Below are 18,234 nucleotides of genomic sequence, written 5' to 3'. Positions count from 1 at the left end.
TATTCTCCATTAGGGCAATTACATAGGATGCTGCTGTAATTGAATTAAGTGTAGCTCGCTGCGGATGACAGTTATACGTTCAGAATAAAGAGTATAGATACATACAGAGATCACATTGTATGACCTGCCGGAAAACCTTCAGCGCACGTATTTTTGCTCAGGGCGTTAAAATTAGTTTACAATGTTGCGCATTGTAAGGGGCCTCAAAGCACCGTTGTATAAGTTACAGCATGAACGTTGCTGTTGTTCAATGCTAATCACTGTCTTATTGTTCCAGGCCCACACTTAGGTATTGTAATTTATTAAGCAGCGGCAGTACAAAAGGATTTATAAACAAAATGAACATTACAAGATTTATGCTTGCTGGATGTATCGCCATATTTTCTCGTAAGTATATTCGACAGCAGATTATATAAAACTGCGCATTACAGTAACTTTAAAAGAGTGCACCTTTGTCCCTTGGCTTCTGCTTTGATCGCGTCGCAAGATGCAAATAGCACAAGGCGATTATTAATTAGGTTTAATTGGCATACCGGTGGTCGCATCTAGAATCCGCAAGAATAACATTTCCGCTACGTCACAGTCCAATTTCGATCGAGCCACGATAATTAAGAATGTATGTTGACGTATAAAATCTCTTAACATTAGTATAATAGGTTAGGTTAAGATCGCTGATGTTTTACATAGTTATAATAACCGTATCCTCAAGACTTCAAATAGCGTGGGTAATTGTCAAAAATACGACTGGGAAATATGGGATATTATGTGCTAACGGCACCCAACTTACCCCCAGTTTAATACATTTACTTTCCATAGTAATCAGTGCTGTACCAGCGGTCAAGAGTGATGGGGGAGCTCCATGTGACGAGAACGGTCTCTGCAAATACGGTGGGAAATGCGGTCCAACCAACACGTGCGTCTGCAAATTCTCGTGCTCCGTTGAAAAGTGGGATATAGACATTCACTGTGGAATTAATAAGGTAACGTTACAGCTTAATAGTTTCAAAGTGCCGTTTCGTCATTATACAAGCGAGGTCATGCATAATTTAAACGAACAATTTAAACGTCATTGAAAAGTAATACCGGTAACACGAGTCCTAACATGATAATATACGTGTAATATTCAGTGTATCGACAGATACCTTAAACGGTTTGTTCATTTTCAGCCTGGAATCAGACGGAAGTACTATTTGAATTTGTGCCAACTCCAGGCCCACGCGTGCGAGTTACAAATGGATATTCCAATCAAGAAGATGGGATACAAAAAGCCAACGAAAAAGCGATGCAAAGGTAGAGAGCTATTCCAGGAAACGCTGTGTAATTTCTCAAAATTATCGTGTGGGTGTGTGCGTGACTGTTAGGCCTGAACTTTCTTATCTACATCCTACAGAGATTAAGTTAGCCCGCAGCCCACTTTCAAGTAGGCTAATCAATACTTATCATACACAAGTACTATGCAAACCAGTAATTAATGAGATATGGGCTCTCATTTAACGAATCTTCTTTACGCAGCGAAAAGCGAGGAATCGTACAAACTGTGCTCAAGAGCTGAGGATTTCATGGGACGCTGTGGTGGCGGTATATCATCAACCACATATACAAGTGCTGGGATCTGTCTGGAGGAAAAACTGAGTGGAGAGAAACGATGCGAGTAAGTGCTTAGATGAATGAATCGTATTTATCCTCTCGTGGCGGGGCAGCGACAGTCGTTATAACGCGGGTGTCCTGCTGTCTCGTAGTGGTTAGGGTAATATGGGACATGTTTCCATTCACTTTATCGTCCTATTTGCTCGTAAACAAAGATTATTTACATAAATATATAACCGTTACCCGGCAATTCTAAAACAGGGTTTTACTCGGTTAAACACGATCAGGAAATATGGGATATTATGTTTAATCAGTTAACGGTATCCCGTCCTACCCCATATACATCGGGCCAGTTACCACAAATATACCTTTGTGGGTGACTGAGTTATGCCGAACGTTAATACAACGTTTTAATGTTGTATAAGAGCTTGTAATCGAGTATTAACGAATGCGCTTTCTCATTTGTCGTAAATTACCAGTTAGTGATGATTCATCTTACACCTTGTCAGATTCGCCCTTTGATTTATATACCTTATCATTCATATATATCAACATCGGTGTATCTGTAGGTGCCCTAATGATAAAACTGGACCCGATTGTCGAGTGAAGAGCCTTGCGCTGCGATCTGTATCATGGGATGCATCCGAAGAGATCATTAGTGATTTAGACGTCAAAGAAGATACTCAATCTGGCTTGCCACAAATACTGGTGTTTGGTTTAGTGTCTGCTGCTCTCTTCGTCGTCTTTTCGCTTCTATTGATCAAACGGTAAGTCTTTAACTAACATTCCTACTTTGTTTTTGGTTCTCTTCTCTTCGTTCTTTATTGAATATTAGTTTCGTTTTGGAAAGGATATAAAACAATCATGTTTTGTTACTGTTTAACATCTGTAGCATGGTCAACTTATTTTTTTCACGCAGGTTTGTGATAAATCGTGGAAATAGAAACGAAATCCTCCCGCCAGCTTCACCAACCACTAAAGAAACATGTGTGGAACTACCAGACAACTCAACTTCAACACAGCGCAATTTAAAACCTATGAACATTGTTGTCTCCGTTCGCCCGGATAAAGACAGCCAGCAGCATCGGTATTCAGACGTCACCAGCCAGGTGTTCAGATCCAACCCGCGACGAGAGAGACTAGCCGCGCTCTCTAGCCCCACCGCTGGTGTAAAGTCACATACGCTGGTGAAATCGGCGAGTCAAGAAATAGCAACATTTCAAACTCCCCACTTGGTTCGGGCAGCCACTACATAACACAATATATAGTACTGTGGGGGAAGATGGGACAATTTTAGTATATAATATCTAAATATCCTGATCGTGTTTAAAACAGTTAACAACGGTCTATGGAAGTCGTGACGATACGGTTTTATAATTCTTTGAATATTCTTTGTTTACAACAAAAAATAGACGAAAAAATAGAACGAAAAGTTGTCCCATATTCCCCCACCCTACTGTAACTTTCACTGCTTTTAAGTTAAAATTTCCTTATTTCAGTTCAAGCTATTTTTTCTTTACCTAACTGTGCCATTTATTTATTACACCTTATTTATTTTACTTCTACGATTACATTCGCAGCTTTGTAGCGGTGGAAACCCGTTACTACTGCGAACGTACTGTATATAGTAATTTTATATATATATATATATAAGTATATTATCCCCACACTGCTGGCATGTGGCTTATATAGTACAGAGCATCCATAACCGCTTCAACAGTGTTACTTGTTTGTTTATTCATGCTCGTTATTGAACAAAAAGTTTCGAAGCATTCGCGCAGTATTAATTTATTAATTATTCTATTGCCTGCGCTTTTCAGCAACCGAAGCATTTTATAATAAAACATGTGTTTTAAATTTTCGCCCATGTTAGACTACTTTTCAACTGAAAATGGATTTTAATGAAGCTTTGAAATGCAGTTTTTGTCAAAAAGCAGGGTAATTTCCAATTGAATTTACATAGAAAGCAGTTTTTGAGAACTGATGTAACTTTATACTGCGTAAGTCGCATAGGTTTGCTTGAATAGGAAGGTTTTATTGCTTCGAATCATTGAGTAGATTACTTCCTCTCGCGTCATTTCTCTCACTTGGCTGCTAAATTCTTCTTGGTTTCGAATCTCCAGCAGAGAAATTGTTCGATTGAACGACTTACGTTGCATGGGGTACTAGCGGAAGTACTACGTACATCCGGTAAGGGATGGCCGCGGATATCTTTCAAATGGAAGGGATTTTACTCGCATTTTGTTTCAGAGTCGATAAAGTGTTTTGACTTGATGGGTAACGACATAAAGACATCTCGTAGAAATATTAAAGAGATTTGAAAAGCAGTTGTGTCAGGTATAATATGAGACAGAAAGCTAAAGGGTATTTTAAGTTGGAAAGAAAATACGGGGTTTCTAAGGTGTATTGCTTGTAATGTTATGATAAAAATGCGAGAAGTTAGATGAAATCTTCCCCGCCATGAAACACGTATAGTTCAATGGGTAACCACTCGTTTTGTGTTTAGGCTGTTAAGAATTTTCGCAGAGGTCTGTTTTGCTCGATACAAAGATGAAAAGTAGGATAGGGAAAGTGTTATTACTGCTGAGCATTGCAGTGCAAATGAGTTTACAACAAAAACGTAAGTACAAAAAGTAACCTTTTTATCCACACGTGCTTGCGGGCAATAACGCCAGTCGTTATATAACACGGATGCTTAGTTTGAAATAGCCAGTGTAGCCAAATATGTAACTTTGAAAGTGTTATGGCATCTAGATCGATTGGACAACGATGGTATCAGTAATAATGATCTAATTCTAAGCGCTCTGGTGAACCAACATAGTAAAACTGAACGAACAACTCATGTTTAACAATATCCAATGTACAACTGAATATAGGTTCGATATACAAAAAAGTTACCGATCCGCTACACACCGGAGATGAGGTAGTACTTGAAGGGACGTTCGTTAACAAGAAAACAATGGTTCGATTTTTTAGCACTGACGATTCATGCTCTGGTGGTAGGACAAGGGGGAGCGGTCGATCCCCACAATGTCACCCTCTGGTCCTTACATTTAAACCAAGACGACACGAGGTATATATTTTGTGGAAAGTGTTTTCATGCCAGGGATGTAGCTTCGAGGCTCGATGCTGTTACCTTTTTGAGCGTATGTGTATGTGTCGTTGGGCAAAATGCACTAAGCGGGAATTGCGTCAACTCGATGGTCATCACAAAGTTACATATGTGCCAATAACTTGTAAGCAGGCACGAGGTGTATAAAACAAAAATAGAACACCTGTTTTATAACGAGCTATAATGAACACGACACATTCACGTATTCATGCGTGTAAAACATGACCAACAAATTTACAATCACAGATGACAGCGGCATTTAAAGGCGCGGTAAACGAACCCAGGGACATTGAAATGGGAACAGTTTCGTCAAACCTTATAACACATGGAAATGCTTATCGACTGATCGTTTTAGGTAAGTTCGTTCGGCTATGGGCTAACATACGAATGACGACTGACCGCATAAAGTATTGTACCGTAAAAAACAAATCGGCGGTTCACCACACATAAGAACACAGGTGTTAAAATGTTTTGAACGTTTACAGTAAACGAGCGAAGTTACACCATTCGTTTAAACGACGAAATACTTTTCGATCAACTGGTCGACATGATTGGACATGAACAAATTACTGAAATAAGAAGTTATAATGGACAATTCGCAAGCTCTTATATCGTGTACAACGATGTTTCTAGGGGCAATCCAAGTAAGTATAGAATTAACCACAATAAGGATTTTTATAGTAAGGTGGGGTAAAATGGTACATTTTTCATTCAGTTTTCTCGTCACTTTTGGGTAAACAAAAAAAATATAACAGTATCTCCGCGACTCTAAAAGAGCGTTGTTAATTGTTATAAACATATGAAAGGATTGTAATATAACTTTTTTTTATTTTTCAGCTGTAAGAGAGCCATCGGGTAAGTTTATGTTGTATAATTATTGAAAAGTAAACAAAAAATATCGTTTTTAACAGGATATGCTTGCGGCACTCGATCAGAGAATCTTCCAAGTGTTTTTCAAGTGCGGATAGTTGGCGGGTCGAATTCGAGACCGGGAGAATATCCGTGGCAGGTTGAGTGGGAAGGTAAATAACTTGTATATGGTTTATGTTAACGATATGTTTCTGCAGGTCGCGCTCCGGCAAAAGATTACGTACCCATGGGCACCCTATAAGCATTTATGTGGAGGTAGTTTGGTAGCGTCGTGTTGGGTGGTCACCGCTGCACATTGCGTTACATCAGTGTACGTGGGGGAATATGTCGTGTATAGAGTATTAAAAATCCTAACTTTGTTTTTGAATAGGAAAAGCAATAGGAACTCGTATTCGATCAGAGTAGGAGATTACTATAACGGCGAGGCAGGTTACAGAATGGAAGATAAGGAGCAGCAGCAGGTCAGTGGTCGCATATGAAAGTAGCTTATATATCCTCACATGTAAGAATCTGCAGTCTTTATAACACGACTGTCGTTGCAACGAGAGGATAAAAAAACTACATTCATCAAAGATATGCTGGTTTAATAAACCAACCCTTACGAGTTACCAACTGTGTAACTTTGTGGGTAACGTGTGTGCAGTATTCGGTATTACAAATCGTTTGATACTTCTCGCAGGACTTAAATATTGCGGCTGTGTACGAGCACCCAGATTACGGCGTGTACCCAAGCCCTACCAATGATATAGCGCTCATAAAACTGGCAGGAACTGGTGGAAATTGTTCAACGTTCGGGTGCGGTATAATATATATATTCTCAAGTTAAAGTTAAACATACTTGGTAACTCGTAAATGGGCCCGAGGTGTATGAAACAGAACACCCGTGTTATAACGACTGTCGTTGCTCCGACAGGTGAGGATAAATAAGTTGCATTCACAAAGTTTATTTCAGAGACTTTGTGCGACCGATATGTCTCCCAACACCTGATCTAATGGTTGAACCCAGATGTCACATAAGTGGGTGGGGAGCTCAGAACTGGACTGACAGTGAGTATGACTCAAACACTGTAGACATTCTGTCTGCCGTTGTTTACTGGTGTTAACTACAATCATTCAATCGGTGGCATATTGCCAAATAGTGATAAACTTGCTATACTGCTGTATATTGTTGGGTGGGTTATATATTATAGAACGAATCTGCTATTGAGAAAAATCTTCACAGTTTTAACCCCAAACTGCAAAGATTTTAAATTTCACTAATTGACACACCGCGTTTAATAGAACTTCAAAATATCATAACTCTTTTCTACTCGCATGATATTCATATAGAAGTCTATTCGATTAAGCAACAAATACTAACAATAGTGTGACAAATATACCATTAAAAATAAATAAGTCTGTGATATAAATTAAGCTTATAACTGCTCACCAAATACTGTTCTATCTTCTGCAAAACATTAGAATATTGAATGGCTTCTTTTTATGTTCATGGACGCATTGAAACATGCAGATTGTTATACAGTAACATGGTTACCTAACTTTATTTCTGTGTTACAGAATAATCAAAACACAGTAATATTTTTGTTAATCGACTATACAGCATGCCATACAAAAGAAAAAACAAAACATATAATAGCTACAAACACACACAAGGGAGAAGATGCTTATAATATTAAGCTACAAAAATTAAAGGGTGTATAAAACAGAAAGTGTATTTAACATAATAATAACATCTTTAAACATATTTGAAGTTTTGATGCTGGTTGCATTTAAAAGACTTAACAAAGTTATAAAACTAAATAGGAACCATTACAAAATTAATACGAAAAACAATATACTATAGCAGCAGATTCAATAACAAGAGTAATTTGACACTGTTAATAAAATATAGAATTTCAACCAGATATGGCATCATGAAATTTTCAGCTAGGTTTATTCTGCTTCCAAAAAAACAAAATACAAAGATTTATCGCCACCTAAAGGATAGGAAAATGATGACTTCTCAGGTTAGTTGCATCGAATACACATAGACTAGGTATCCCCTGTCATAGACTAGGTATCCCCTGTCATAAGTGCAATAAACTCCTCCAGATTAATCTCACCATCCCCGTCAGCATCAAATTCATCAATCATCGAACGAAGTTCTTCCTCCGGCATAGTTTCTCCGAGCTCTCTCGCGACTCTTCGCAAATTACGGAGTGAGATTTTACCGGTGTCATCATCATCAAACAGCTTGAATGCTTTGCCTAATTCTTCTTGAGGATCTCTCTCTAACATCCACTCTGTGATGACTTCGTTGTAATCGTCGAAACCTATCGTGCCTGACCCCTCACGATCGTAATCTCTCAGCACTTTTAAAACATCAGCTTTTTTCACCTCGAACCCAAGAGCTCTCATCACAACTTTCAACTCATGATAATCAATTCTTTGGTCCTTGTCTGTATCGAAGAGTTCAAAAGCTTCTTTAATTTCTTGCTTTTGTTCATTGGTGAGTTCTCTGCGCTTTCTTCGCTTAGATTTCTCCAAACCAAGCTCATTTCTCAGAGACAAACTCATGGTTTTTCGTTAAATCTACACACAGTAATAAAGTTTAAATTAAAATACTAAAAGAATAGTACAAGCACGTTTTAAATAAGAAATTACAACTATATATAATGATTTGTTAAATAAAATATAAAACTCAGTCAAAATTAGAAGAGATACACTATGCTATATAGTGGTAATAAAGAGTTAATTTTAACTTTAAGAAAAGAGTAACATACACTGACTAATAACTGATTACACATAAATGCAACAATGCTCAAAACCAAGATTCCAAGAACGATGTGCTCAACTTTAAAACGTTCATACGCATAAATTAAAACGTCCTAAGAATAAAACTGAACGTAGCGGATAGAAATATGAACTGCAAAACTATTTAATCGCTGAATCTCATGGATACTAAACAGAACTAGTTGAAAATCCCTAATCTAACGTGTTTTGTTAAATCGTATTTTGAATACAATTGCCGCTGCACCAATCTTTTTTTACGTTAAGTGGTGAATACAAATGGGCCCATTTCTGGTCCCGTTTGACTAAATTTGATTTTTTTTAAAAAACAAACAATTACTCAAAGTAAGCAATAAGCAAGTAACACTTAAGAATAAAACAAATTAATAAGTACTAAACGAAAATTGTTGCGTTTTTAGATCCTTCGATGTACCCCCAAATAATGCAAAAGGCAGAAGTTACAATACACAATTTTTCATACTGCCAGGCAGCGTATGGACGAAACAGCAACGGTGATGTAAAAGTAGCGAATAGAACGACTTGTGCTTCGGTGAGCAAATGGCTAAAGCAATAGTATAGAGCTTGTTTTAACCAAATTTTCAAACAGAACCCAGGAGTCGACAGTTGCCAGGGCGACAGCGGTGGACCTTTAGCTTGCAGAGAGCAGACCATTAACCAAAATGAGAAGTTTTACCTGTGGGGTGTTACTAGCTGGGGAGAAGGGTGTGCTACTGAAGGAAAACCTGGTGTTTACACCGAAGTTATTAACTATCTGGATTGGATTAATCAAGTGATGGGGTCATAAGTCGCTTTTATCTCGCCCAAAGAGCAATTAACACAACCGTTCAAAATATAGCAGTGCGAAGTAAAGTGGGACCTATCGCATCTAAATCCTATGTTTCCTGATTGTGACTAATAAAAACGCCATTTTAGAGTCGTACAGCTGTTTAAATTATTCAGTATATATTCCTTGTTCACTACCAAATGCAACGGAAATAGGGATGAAAACATGTCCCATTTTACTCCACTTTACTATAAACGTGATATTATCTGGGTATACTTCCATGTTTTATACAATGTCTAAAACATGATTTAACTGTAATTGCCATTACGTTTAGCCTGACCATATATATATACGCTGTTGTGATACAACTAATACACTTTGAGAAAAAAATAACTTGATCGTTCACATATGATACTGAATAGATTTAATCCAAAACTTTTATGCAAAACTTCTAAACGACGTAAATCCCTTTTAAGTTTGTGATAGTCCAATGACTTTATATTTATATTTACTATATGATAGCTACTATATTTCTCTATTCACGGGTTGCTACTAACCTTTCGGGCTAATAATTAGATATAGTAGGGTGGGAGAAGATGGGACACCTTTAGCACATAATATCCAGATATTCTGACCGTGTTTTAAACAAGTAACACCAGTCTATGGGAATCGTATGGATACGGTTTATAATCCTTTAATTTTTTTTTGTTTACTACCAAATGAAACGAGAAATAGAATGAAAGGGTGTCCCATCTCCCCCCACCCTACTTTATATTGTTAAGCCTTGGTGCATGGGGCTTATATAGCGCTCCTGAATATGGCTCCAGGAATACGAGTTCCGTTTGATGCTCTATGCGGCTACCATTACCTGCATATCTGTCCTAAGACAAGTAACGGCAAACCCTGATAACGTCTCGCAGTATGGCAGACGAAACGTCAGAACTTTACAAAAACAAACGTCAGAAGATCGCTCTCGCATTTATAATACATATACCTGTCTGACGACTGCATTACGTAAACTACCAAATAAATATTAAGAGCCTACACAAGTGCAAATGTGCCAACATCACCTGACAGGCAACACCTTAAACAATTTTTTGACACGACTGTTGAATGTCGGTGCTGTTTGAACTGTAATCAACTTAAGCAACGGAAATAATGACGTTTGGCGATTGAGACCGCGGGGATTTAATCACGTAAGCGAAGAAGGACAACTTTGGGACAAGTCGTTAGACTATATTTAACATCAGCGCATATACTACAAATGTATGCCACAAGGCAGGTGTATAAATCAACGTAAAAGCCCAAAGCCACTTTACACTTATACCGCAGTATATATTGAAGTGACTTCAGTATACCATGCTTATACAATCCGTATTTAAATTTTCATTCAATATCGTGTTTAGAGTCTAAAGCATTAATTCTAAATAAACAATTTCCTTGCGTTCCTGCGTGTGCGACAAACACACACGTGCTGCTTAACACAACATAACAGTAAGATGCTAGAAACTGGGTCTGAATTCAGGTCAAGCCTCGCAACCAAAGCAGTATATAGTATGCAGTAACCAGTTGAACGATTAAACCAAATATATTGTGCTCTTGTGTATGTAAATTATAATATAAACTTCAGAGTTGATTTAATACACGGCCCGATTTAATATTAAAGTTTAAAACGGGCTTGGAGAGGCAGTTATTAGCCTTCTACCGGGGTTGCTTAAAACATTTGTATATATTTTTTATTTATAGACAAGTATACCGAAAGTAATAGCAAATGTTATAAGGTATTTTTATTGTAGCCTATATACCCTATTAGAAATCAGTCGATTTTATTCTTTTTTAAAATCATCTTTAACGCCCAGACAGTTAAATTAAAACCAATAAAGTTTACATATATAGGCCATGATCTATAAATGGTACTTAAGGAGGCTATAAGCTTATTAAAAATATAAGGCGAGCAACATTATTGGCTATATTCTCCTTATACCTTAATACAGACCCATCTTTGGTATTTGCACCATAATTCTAAGAATATGTTTGCGCTATACCATCCCAGTGGGTATAGGTTAAACATTAACGAGCCAAAATCATAGACTTAACAGCGACGTATGGCGCACACGGAACAAAACAACAGTACAAGAAATAGGAAAGGATTCTGCTGCTGGACGTTTTAAACAGGGAACTAACAAACTGCATTATGAACGATAATGAAGAACCAAGTCGACGTGAACTTGAAGTTAAACGTAAGTTGTTTTGTTTTGTATATCTTATCTAAAGCTTAATTAAATACTGATATACAACTTTTGCATATAAGTACCCAGGTTACAGTATACTGTGGGAATATATATATTAGAAATAACAAGAATGTAAATGCAGTTTTAGACTTACGAGGAGCTCAATCAGTATTCTAAATGATGTTGTAATTTTACATGGCTTTTTACAGAATATGAAAACATCGTTATATAACAGACTGTATGACGCTCGTTCTGACAATGGCATAAAAAATTTATTAGTATTTTGTGGTGACAGCGCTGTCGGCTTCGTCCGACAGTAATGTACAAAGAAACAAGGTCCTTTGACTGTCGTTACGTTAGCAGTTTTGCAATTATAATTTACAATCCGCTGCTAAAATGCTGAGTAACGTTGCTTCATTAAGTTTAACGTCACAATGTTGATGACTAGGCAGAAACTTTTATGACTTTTTTTATATTTTCATTCAGCACTTTTTTCTCCGCATTATTGGGACAAGAGCTCGTTCAAGTTTATTGCCTACGAAAACACTTAAATACACTTAACCTAATATAATAAAAAACGCTGAATGAAAGCTATAATATTATGCGAGTTTTATTTCGAAATTAAGGGGCTTTTGTTTCTTGTTTGATTTTCGAATATATATGAAATTATCACCAATTCAAGCATTGCAGTTGCAGAAATACTTTAACCGTTTAATAAACAGAAGTTACTGAATCACAACCGGTTCCTGCTGATGATGAAATAAACAACGATGATGAAACAATTCACTCAACTAGTAATGAACATATTACAACACATGAGCAGAATGTGGACACAGTGGATACTATTGGTGTCACTTTGGACTACGAACCCCCAACAAGCAACATCATTATCACAACGGACGAACAATCGTTCAATAACCCAGATGAACTGGAACAAACAGAACGACGATCGCGTACTCACCAACCTAGAAACGAAGTTGGAATCGTCAGCTTCTATTCGAGGCATTGGTTCGGTCAATGCGTGTCTGGTGTCTTCACAGGCATTATATTCTTATCTATTGGAATCGTTTTCATAGTCTACTTCCAAAGTCTACCGATCTATATCGGAATACTCTTCATACTTGTCAGCATCCCGCCCTGCTGTATGGCTGCCAACAGGTAATGTACATTTTTATACCAGGTTTCACTTTGCTGGTACATATAGTACTAAGGGGTAAGATGGATACCGTTAGCACATATACCATCCAACATTTTTCGATCGTGTTTAACAATTAACAACGGTTTTTAAAGACGTGAGAATACGGTTATATAATTATGTAAATATTTACTATCGAATTTGACGAAAAAGAACAAAAATTTGAACCACCATCTTACCCCAACCCACTATAATTTCGTATTAGCTTTCATTTAACTATCAATATTGCAGGTACAAGTATGCAATGGAACGCCAAAGGAGATACGAAAGACGACAACGGAGCCGCTTAGCTCGGGAACAAATACGGGCAGCTTTCGCGCAGTCAGAAGCGAACAGACCAAGCCAGTTACCGATGGCTGACTTTCCACCTTCTTACAGTAACTTGGCATTTGACGGTAAGCATGTACAGCTGCTGATCCTAGTATACCCTGTACAGTATACTGTTGCTTTTAAAGTGGTAAGCCCACGTAAAATATGGCCCTTTCGCCGCATATGCTTGCAACTTCAATACATTTAGCTTCGTAATAACGTAAAACAGAATGACACTGACGCTACACTAACGGCCTATACGTATATCATAGCTTATCATCGTTTCTCTCAGGATATTAATGTTGTTGTTGTTATTTATAGATATATACTTAACGATACAATAATATATTTTACAACACCACGATAGCGTTACAATAACCAGCACAACATCACTTACCCAAACACTTATAGTACACCACCCGCCACAGATCCGCTAACAGTTATTGCCATATACATCTAGTTAGTATGGTGGCCCAAACACATACCCAGTACCCAACGAAATCCAATTCAATTTCCCAACTACAACGAAATCCAATTAGTAGCAATAAACGTGCAGTAAAAAGCGCACTCGCCGTGAGACGCGCTTTACCACTAATAATGAACAAGGAACGCCAAACACGCAAGATAAACAACGCTTCAGGAATTGTATAATAGATTGAGAGTTATAGGCTTTTTCAGACGTTATTTGCAAGTATTACTTTTTAGTTAACGAACAAGAGGACACGTGGACCAATTGCTCGTCAGAGGTTTTTGACTCAGCTTTGCCATCGTATGCAGATTTTATTCAAATGAAAAAGCAATCGGAGGAAGGTAAGTATAGAGATACAAATAAATTATTATATGAATTCGATCTAGTGCGGCCGCAAAGTGCGCTGCAATTATAAACAGCCACCCATAAAACGAAACATTTAATTTAACTTCTCAGCACCTTGTTTTTTTTTTAAAGAAATTGCAACAGTGGGCGAACAAAATCAAACTTGTTCACTTACTTCGGAAGAAAGCGGTGAAAATAGCTCGAACAGGGAATAGCAACTTTGTGTTTAACTCTTTGCCAGTTCTATATTTCGCTCGTTGCTTTTACTTGTACATAATAATTTCTTCTATTTTCACGTGCGGTACTTTACTTAATACCGATACGAGTTCATGCACTTAAATTAATCTACTACACGCCTGAATGTTTCAATATTGCATTATCTTACAATTTTTATCGTCGTTTGGTGCCTAACTTTTATTGTTGCCGTCAATAAATTTAAAATCGCGAATTTTTATTCTTAAAATAGTATAGTAGGGTGGGGTAAAATGGGACATGTTTTCATTCTCCCTTCTCGTTCCGTGGGGTAGTAAACAAAGAATATTTACAGAATAAAATAACCGTGGCCACGCGATATTAAAATATCCTTGTTATTTGTTTTAAACACGTTTAGGAATATGGGTTTTTAGTGCTAACGGTATATGCTTGCTGTCTGACGAGTAAACAAGTTACGCGAAAGCAATGTATTACAAAATATAAAACGACTTGAGATTAATATTGAAAAATATTCAGGTATTTAGAAAACAGCCCACATTTGCGGAAGATGGCGAAATACAAAAGCTTTTTCGTTATGATTAATACGCCATTACACTTCGTATACTTTTGTAATTGTCTCGGTGTACGGACCTGGAAAAGAATGAATAAATAATTAAAACAATGTAACTTTTTATCCTCGCGCGGCAGAGCAACGGCAATCGTTACAGCACGGGTGTTCTGTTTTATACACCTTGTACTTGCCGAGTTGGAGCAATTGCAATGAAGTGTCTTGCTCAAGGACACATTCGCCCACAATGGTAGCAGTGACAAGCGTCAAACCTCTAAACTCGGGCTGGAAGAAGGCGCGCTTACCACTTTCCACAGCCCTAGTATTTTCTGTTACTTCGGTACATTAGACACAACTTACTTCATAACATTTTGCGACATTATTGAATCTGTGGGTCTCGATTTCATGCCCTGTGAGGGATGGAAAAGCTTGCCGTCTTTGTTCGTAGTTGCCGCTTTCTTTTGCTTTATTACGTAAGGATCGTTTGAATGGGATGGATAGGGATCAAATGTACCAGCTTTGGAGCCGCCAATCTGGAAGAGAAACGGAATTGTTGTTATATACAGTAAAGTGGGGGAAGATGCGACACCTACTTATTCTATTTTTTCATCCCATTTGGAAGGAAAAAAAAATAAAAAAAGAAATATAAAACCTTATCCTCACAACTCCCATAAACCGTTGTTAATTGTTTAAAACACCATCAGGGTATTTTGTGCTAAAGGTGTCCAATCTTCCCCCACCCTACTATAACAATCACACCATGTAAATCTGGCTTCTAATTGTATAGTTCAGGTTTAAAACACATACGCCCATACTGGTAGCAACGACAAGCCTTGAATTCGTAACCTTTGGGTTAGAAACCTTCTCTCCAAAGTTATTTTGGCATTTTTCACACAAAGATGATATGAAATTTACCATATTTGGAATATATAGTGGGGTTGGGAAAGATGGGACACCTTTAGCGCAACGGTCTACGGAAGTCGTGAGGATACAGTTTTATAATCCTTTGAGTGTTCTTTTTTTACTACCAAATGGGACGAGAAAACAAAATAAAACGGTGTCCCATTTTCCTCCACCCTACTATATATCATTTCACTAAGAATGGGACACACAAAGCTTGATAAAAATACCTTTTTGGGAGGTGAGCTTGGTTTGAAAGGTTTAACAGCCGGTAGTTTTCCGGATCCTTTCTTGGCCGGGCCAGGGCCACGGTCGGAACGGTACGGATTATAATCAAAGTAAGTTTGTGGATGAAGGTTAAGTTTGAATGGTCCGCCCTTTAATGTTCCTTTGTGGGCTTGTTGCTCTTTCTGTTGGAAGCATTTAGTTTAGTGTTTATGTGTTTAAGTCCAATGAAAGTGTAGCTTTTGTTCTAATGAGGTAGAAAAGCAAGGCAGTGAGCAAAATTATTTTTGGAACAAGGTGCTTAGTGTATTTCTTTTAGTGAAAAATACTTTTACTTATCAGGAGCACGTTTTAGGCCCAGTACCCTATAGTTTGGGGATAATGAGCCAACTGTACCCTACACACTTTCCCTGGCATGCTGTGTGATAGGACCACTCACATGGATGACAATCTTTTATTCTGAGCTCTACCCTAAAAGAAATATGAATGACACTGGAATTCTGTAGTGACACTGGAATTCTGTAGAGACACTGGAATTCTCTTTTAAATATTATATAACAATAATAATGAATTTTTGTCTCTTCGATTACAGTAGCCAATTTCCGAATATTTGTAACTCACCCATCTTGCCTCCTTAGCTCTATCGTAAGCTTCCACAGCATGTTCATGGTACTTGCCAAGAATAACATTTACATAGCTGGAATAATGTGGATTCAATGAATATGTAACAATACATTGTCAATATTATCACATAAGAATGTGCTTTTTTTGAAAGAAAAGGTTAAAACGTATAAGATGCCTTATTGAAAATCAATAGCACAATATTGGAAAATGTGACCAATTTTTATATTCTGCCATTGTAGCTACCAGGCATAACATGATATTTAAGTAAAAAGCTCTTATGGTAAAAAAAAACATCATTTATTGTACCACTGTTTCGTTTGCCAAAGCCTGGGATATCATCACACCCTGGCCATATATATATTTACAGTTTAGTTTATTAGTTATTCCCTTAAAATCTGAGATATCATTACATGTCACAGTCTTATCATAGATATTTTTGTTACTCCCTTAAAATCTCACCCATATCCAGTTCCCTTCTTGGCAGGGTTAGTGGTGAAGTTACGACCAGGAGCTGTGTATGGTTTGCGTGGTCGACTGACTGGACTAAACGCTCCAATGGTTCCTGAGAAAGTTCCGTAGTGGTTTCCAAGCCCACACCTAAAACAAAGGTAAAGATGTCAACAACGGTGTACTAACTCTGGGGTAACACTGTTAAAATGCAGTTACACTCATAGACATTAAATGTAGGAAATGCATTGACTAATGTGGTAAGTGCAACATAATTTGGCTGTGCTTGTTTGTAATGTATAGACAACAGATTAAAAAAGTTTGGTGACATGCACTTTTGCACAGGTATAGGCTGTAGTATTTATATTACAACTGACAAAAAAATTTGTATTTTATACACTTGAACAAAAAACTTACGGTAATTTTTCGCCGTTGTTTGGTAAAAAAGCTTTTCCAATATTTTTCTTGCCTTCTTTCAACCTGTGCTGTCGTCTCAGTTTAATAGGATCCGTGTATGCCTCTTTCTCCATTATTCTTTTGAATTGATTGTCAAAATAACCAGCCTGTATTAACAGGACAACAGTTAGTATATAGACCACGACAATGTTTAGTATGTAACTTGGTATGTAACACAGATATTTTGCAGGGTTGTAAGGTTTTTTTCCCCATTAAATAAGAATATGGCAATCACAGGAGTTATTGAACAATGCAAGTTTTTCTACTTAAAAGTTCCAACATACACACATCATACATTATCCAATAGTTTATTGTTTGCAATTCACCTGTAAAGCTGACCTAGTTTTACTACCACCTGGCAACATGTGTTTGCCTTTATAAGCAGCTTCATTGAAGGGCACTGTAAACAATTGATTACAGATTATTCTAAACATTTTTAAGGTTACTTAAAAAGGACGGAAAAATGAATATATTGTTCCATTATAATTATAGACTTTGACCGGCTGATGCGTCAGAATGCAGTTCCTTGTTATAAGTTATAACTGAACCATATTTATAGTTGATTTTTTCTGTACTTTTGGATTGCAGTTATAATTATTAACTATATGGTTTACTTATAATTGCAAAGCATTAAGAGCTGCATATGATCTGTACTAACAACAAATTTATATTACAGTGTATGCAGTTTAGGTTAAATAAACTGGGCGATAATTATTAAGTTTTGGAATTATGGTAACCTAAAACTTTCACTTTCCATACTATAGACTAGAGCCATTCAGGTCTAAAAATCCACACATTACTTACAACTACTTGCGTGAACTTTCGGATATTTATCTCCGATTGTTGTGTAACCCACTTCGCTGAAGATGCCAATCCTTTCCATGTCGGTCTTCCCACCACTTCCACCTCCGGCCATTTTTCTTGATTTTTACACAAAACAAATACTCTCTAAGACGTTTTCATGTATTAACTGATTGTATATGTACGAGTATAACCTAACTTCAGGTTTTCTAAGGTGAATGAAATGTAATATTAAAATACTAATGCAGCAATCAGTTTAATATTTTAAGATACATTTAGTTTCTAGCTGATTTAGCATTAGCCTGGTGATCAGTTAATTGGTAGATCATTTGTCTTTAATCGTCCTTAAT

At 37.2% G+C, this 18,234-nt stretch overlaps 5 protein-coding genes across 7 annotated transcripts; 3 read left to right on the top strand and 2 right to left on the bottom strand.

Annotated features, from left to right (window-relative positions):
• The first annotated feature begins 226 nt into the window (after positions 1-226).
• On the top strand, positions 227-3,444 carry LOC149727267 (uncharacterized). The gene is made up of 6 exons (XM_089890099.1): positions 227-387; positions 817-980; positions 1,167-1,290; positions 1,513-1,651; positions 2,157-2,354; positions 2,507-3,444. The coding sequence occupies exons 1-6, from the start codon at positions 339-341 to the stop codon at positions 2,841-2,843; spliced, it is 1,011 nt and encodes a 336-aa protein (XP_089746225.1). The 5' UTR covers positions 227-338; the 3' UTR covers positions 2,844-3,444.
• A 612-nt stretch (positions 3,445-4,056) lies between these two features.
• On the top strand, positions 4,057-9,515 carry LOC149727266 (chymotrypsinogen B-like). Of its 2 annotated transcripts, XM_089890092.1 has the most exons (12): positions 4,057-4,207; positions 4,464-4,660; positions 4,946-5,054; positions 5,185-5,343; positions 5,537-5,554; positions 5,611-5,708; positions 5,767-5,879; positions 5,940-6,030; positions 6,249-6,364; positions 6,522-6,616; positions 8,758-8,888; positions 8,946-9,515. In XM_089890092.1, exons 1-12 carry the CDS (start codon positions 4,138-4,140, stop codon positions 9,141-9,143), a joined length of 1,395 nt encoding a protein of 464 aa, XP_089746218.1. In that variant the 5' UTR covers positions 4,057-4,137; the 3' UTR covers positions 9,144-9,515. The 2 variants fall into 2 exon arrangements, with proteins under 2 accessions (XP_089746218.1, XP_089746219.1); XM_089890093.1 differs by lacking the exon at positions 5,537-5,554.
• Positions 7,622-13,341, bottom strand: LOC149727265 (centrin-3-like). The gene is made up of 2 exons (XM_089890110.1): positions 13,255-13,341; positions 7,622-8,140 (listed from the first exon to the last, which is right to left on the bottom strand). The coding sequence occupies exon 2, from the start codon at positions 8,123-8,125 to the stop codon at positions 7,622-7,624; it is 504 nt and encodes a 167-aa protein (XP_089746236.1). The 5' UTR covers positions 8,126-8,140; positions 13,255-13,341.
• LOC149727264 (uncharacterized) lies at positions 11,115-14,119 on the top strand. Of its 2 annotated transcripts, none has more exons than XM_089890102.1 (5): positions 11,115-11,362; positions 12,076-12,511; positions 12,780-12,943; positions 13,563-13,667; positions 13,804-14,119. In XM_089890102.1, the coding sequence occupies exons 1-5, from the start codon at positions 11,317-11,319 to the stop codon at positions 13,884-13,886; spliced, it is 834 nt and encodes a 277-aa protein (XP_089746228.1). In that variant the 5' UTR covers positions 11,115-11,316; the 3' UTR covers positions 13,887-14,119. The 2 variants fall into 2 exon arrangements, with proteins under 2 accessions (XP_089746228.1, XP_089746229.1); XM_089890103.1 differs by having other exon boundaries at positions 11,180-11,362; positions 12,079-12,511.
• Positions 14,120-14,336: 217 nt separating this feature from the next.
• Positions 14,337-18,098, bottom strand: LOC149727263 (cilia-and flagella-associated protein 96-like). Its single transcript, XM_089890100.1, has 8 exons — positions 17,888-18,098; positions 17,410-17,483; positions 17,045-17,190; positions 16,640-16,777; positions 16,178-16,253; positions 15,562-15,741; positions 14,792-14,964; positions 14,337-14,514 (listed from the first exon to the last, which is right to left on the bottom strand). Exons 1-8 carry the CDS (start codon positions 17,997-17,999, stop codon positions 14,463-14,465), a joined length of 951 nt encoding a protein of 316 aa, XP_089746226.1. The 5' UTR covers positions 18,000-18,098; the 3' UTR covers positions 14,337-14,462.
• Positions 18,099-18,234: the final 136 nt, after the last annotated feature.

The sequence above is a fragment of the Ciona robusta genome, chromosome 12 (genome assembly GCF_009617815.1).
Source record: "Ciona robusta chromosome 12, ASM961781v2".
NCBI classification, from domain to species: domain Eukaryota; kingdom Metazoa; phylum Chordata; class Ascidiacea; order Phlebobranchia; family Cionidae; genus Ciona; species Ciona robusta.
This window is presented reverse-complemented; position numbering and strand designations above follow the sequence as displayed.

Excerpts from the sequence above, each read along its gene's own strand:
- LOC149727267 (XM_089890099.1), top strand. The coding sequence starts at position 339 with ATGAACATTACAAGATTTATGCTTGCTGGATGTATCGCCATATTTTCT. Across the intron at positions 981-1,166 it reads TTCACTGTGGAATTAATAAG|CCTGGAATCAGACGGAAGTA; the intron begins GTAACGTTACAG and ends GTTCATTTTCAG. Across the intron at positions 1,652-2,156 it reads AGTGGAGAGAAACGATGCGA|GTGCCCTAATGATAAAACTG; the intron begins GTAAGTGCTTAG and ends GTGTATCTGTAG.
- LOC149727266 (XM_089890092.1), top strand. The coding sequence starts at position 4,138 with ATGAAAAGTAGGATAGGGAAAGTGTTATTACTGCTGAGCATTGCAGTG. Across the intron at positions 6,031-6,248 it reads AAGATAAGGAGCAGCAGCAG|GACTTAAATATTGCGGCTGT; the intron begins GTCAGTGGTCGC and ends TACTTCTCGCAG. Across the intron at positions 6,365-6,521 it reads GGAAATTGTTCAACGTTCGG|AGACTTTGTGCGACCGATAT; the intron begins GTGCGGTATAAT and ends AGTTTATTTCAG.
- LOC149727265 (XM_089890110.1), bottom strand. The coding sequence starts at position 8,125 with ATGAGTTTGTCTCTGAGAAATGAGCTTGGTTTGGAGAAATCTAAGCGA.
- LOC149727264 (XM_089890102.1), top strand. The coding sequence starts at position 11,317 with ATGAACGATAATGAAGAACCAAGTCGACGTGAACTTGAAGTTAAAC. Across the intron at positions 12,944-13,562 it reads CAGTAACTTGGCATTTGACG|TTAACGAACAAGAGGACACG; the intron begins GTAAGCATGTAC and ends ATTACTTTTTAG. Across the intron at positions 13,668-13,803 it reads GAAAAAGCAATCGGAGGAAG|AAATTGCAACAGTGGGCGAA; the intron begins GTAAGTATAGAG and ends TTTTTTTTAAAG.
- LOC149727263 (XM_089890100.1), bottom strand. The coding sequence starts at position 17,999 with ATGGCCGGAGGTGGAAGTGGTGGGAAGACCGACATGGAAAGGATTGGC. Across the intron at positions 17,484-17,887 it reads GAAAGTTCACGCAAGTAGTT|TGCCCTTCAATGAAGCTGCT; the intron begins GTAAGTAATGTG and ends AATTGTTTACAG. Across the intron at positions 16,778-17,044 it reads AACAACGGCGAAAAATTACC|GTGTGGGCTTGGAAACCACT; the intron begins GTAAGTTTTTTG and ends CCTTTGTTTTAG.